At 63.0% G+C, this 1,653-nt stretch overlaps 1 protein-coding gene across 1 annotated transcript in view; it reads left to right on the plus strand.

Moving 5' to 3' along the window:
- The first annotated feature begins 641 nt into the window (after positions 1–641).
- EMIHUDRAFT_365969 (hypothetical protein) overlaps positions 642–1,653 on the plus strand; it is a 1,815-nt gene continuing 803 nt past the window's right edge. The window contains exons 1-3 of the mRNA XM_005781377.1: positions 642–719; positions 791–1,131; positions 1,625–1,649. Of these exons, the coding sequence (XP_005781434.1) occupies positions 647–719; positions 791–1,131; positions 1,625–1,649 (439 nt within the window). The 5' untranslated portion in view covers positions 642–646. The remainder of the gene's footprint in view (positions 720–790; positions 1,132–1,624; positions 1,650–1,653) is intronic.

The following is a 1,653-nucleotide window of genomic DNA, read 5'->3' on the forward strand; positions in this document are numbered from 1 at the left end:
CACTCGTCGCAGCTGCTGGACATGGGACTTGCCGACGGAATCAGATACCCGCTGGATCTCTGGCCGGAGCTCTTTTGCCTTGGCTGCTGTTGCGCCCAGTGCCTTCGCCAGAAGCACGCGTGACACCTAGAGATGCGAGAGCGCTCTGAGGTGTCTCTATTTTAGCTGGACGGCAGTACGCTGCGCCGTCGCTCTGTCGTGCACGCCTCGTGCTTCGTTGTGACCCACCCTGTCCCACCCGCCCGTGTGTGATCAGTGTCTACGGAGGGAGTGTCTTTGGCTCACGCCAGGGCGCTCGTTGCTCCTCCGTCTCTTTGTATCTTCCATACTGCAGTTATCAGAAGACGGGAGGACGGCACTCCGCCACCACACAGGGATGTAAAGGAGAGGGGTGTGGTGCGCTACCCGTCGCCCACCCTTGAAGTACACGGTATCTCTTCGTAAAATTCTTCTCGTGTGGGGTGGGGTGGGGATGTCGGGTTGGGGAGTGGGTGGGCGCCGGACTGGGAGTGGTGTGACTGCTCCTGTGGTGCGGGCGACGGCTTCTGAGGAAGCCGTCGCCCGCGCCTCACCTGTCGCGTGAATCGTGTCGGCACCGCCTGCTTGAAAAATTCTTCTCGTGGCGCCGCTGCCCGTCGCTGCCATTATGGCTTCCGTGCAGTTTCGGAGGGGAGACACCGTTCAGCCGGCCGCGCCTTTGAGCAAGTCCGTCATCTTTGGAGAGCGTGCTCACGGCTCCGGACGAACGCGGGTGGCCGAGAAGGCTGAGGCGCGAGATAACTCTCCGTAGGCACGTCCGGCCTCGGCGGCGTGCTGGGCTGGATCTGTGTTCACCCTTTCAACACGCTGGCCGTCCGGATGAACCTGTCCGTCATGTCGAGCGGCGGCGCGCCTCCCGCTCCCTTTGCCTCGTTCGCCTCCGACCTGATCAAGCGCGAGGGCGTCGCCGGTCTGTACGCCGGCCTCGGCGCCGGTTGCCTCCGGCAAGTCTTCTACGCGACATCGCGGTACGGCCTCTTCGAGACCTTCCGCGACGCGCTCGCAAAGTACCGCAAGACGGACTTTGCGCAGCGCTTCGCCACCGCCTCGGTCGCCGGCGGCTGCGCCGCCCTCATCTCGTGCCCCGTCGAGGTGATTGGGGAGATATGGGGAGATATGGGGAGATATGGGGAGACGTGCAATCTCGCTCCCCGGCCGGAGAGAGGGGCGGATCTAACCGCGGCTGATCTCGGCTCATCTCATCTCACCCTCACCTGACCTCATCTCACCCTCACCCGACCCGACCTGACCTGACCTGACCTGACCTGACCTGACCTGACCTGACCTGACCTGACCTGACCTGACCTGACCTGACCTGACCTGACCTGACCTGACCCGACCCGACCTGACCTGACCTGACCTGACCTGACCTGACCTGACCTGACCTGACCTGACCTGACCTGACCTGACCTGACCTGACCTGACCTGACCTGACCTGACCTGACCTGACCTGACCTGACCTGACCTGACCTGACCTGACCTGACCTGACCTGACCTGACCTGACCTGACCTGACCTGACCTGACCTGACCTGACCTGGCCTGACCTGACCTGACCTGACCTGGCCTGACCTCACCTTACCTTAGGTCTGTCTGGTCCGCATGTCGAACGCACG

This window comes from Emiliania huxleyi (genome assembly GCF_000372725.1).
Source record: "Emiliania huxleyi CCMP1516 chromosome Unknown EMIHUscaffold_202, whole genome shotgun sequence".
Classification (NCBI taxonomy): Eukaryota; Haptophyta; order Isochrysidales; family Noelaerhabdaceae; genus Emiliania; species Emiliania huxleyi.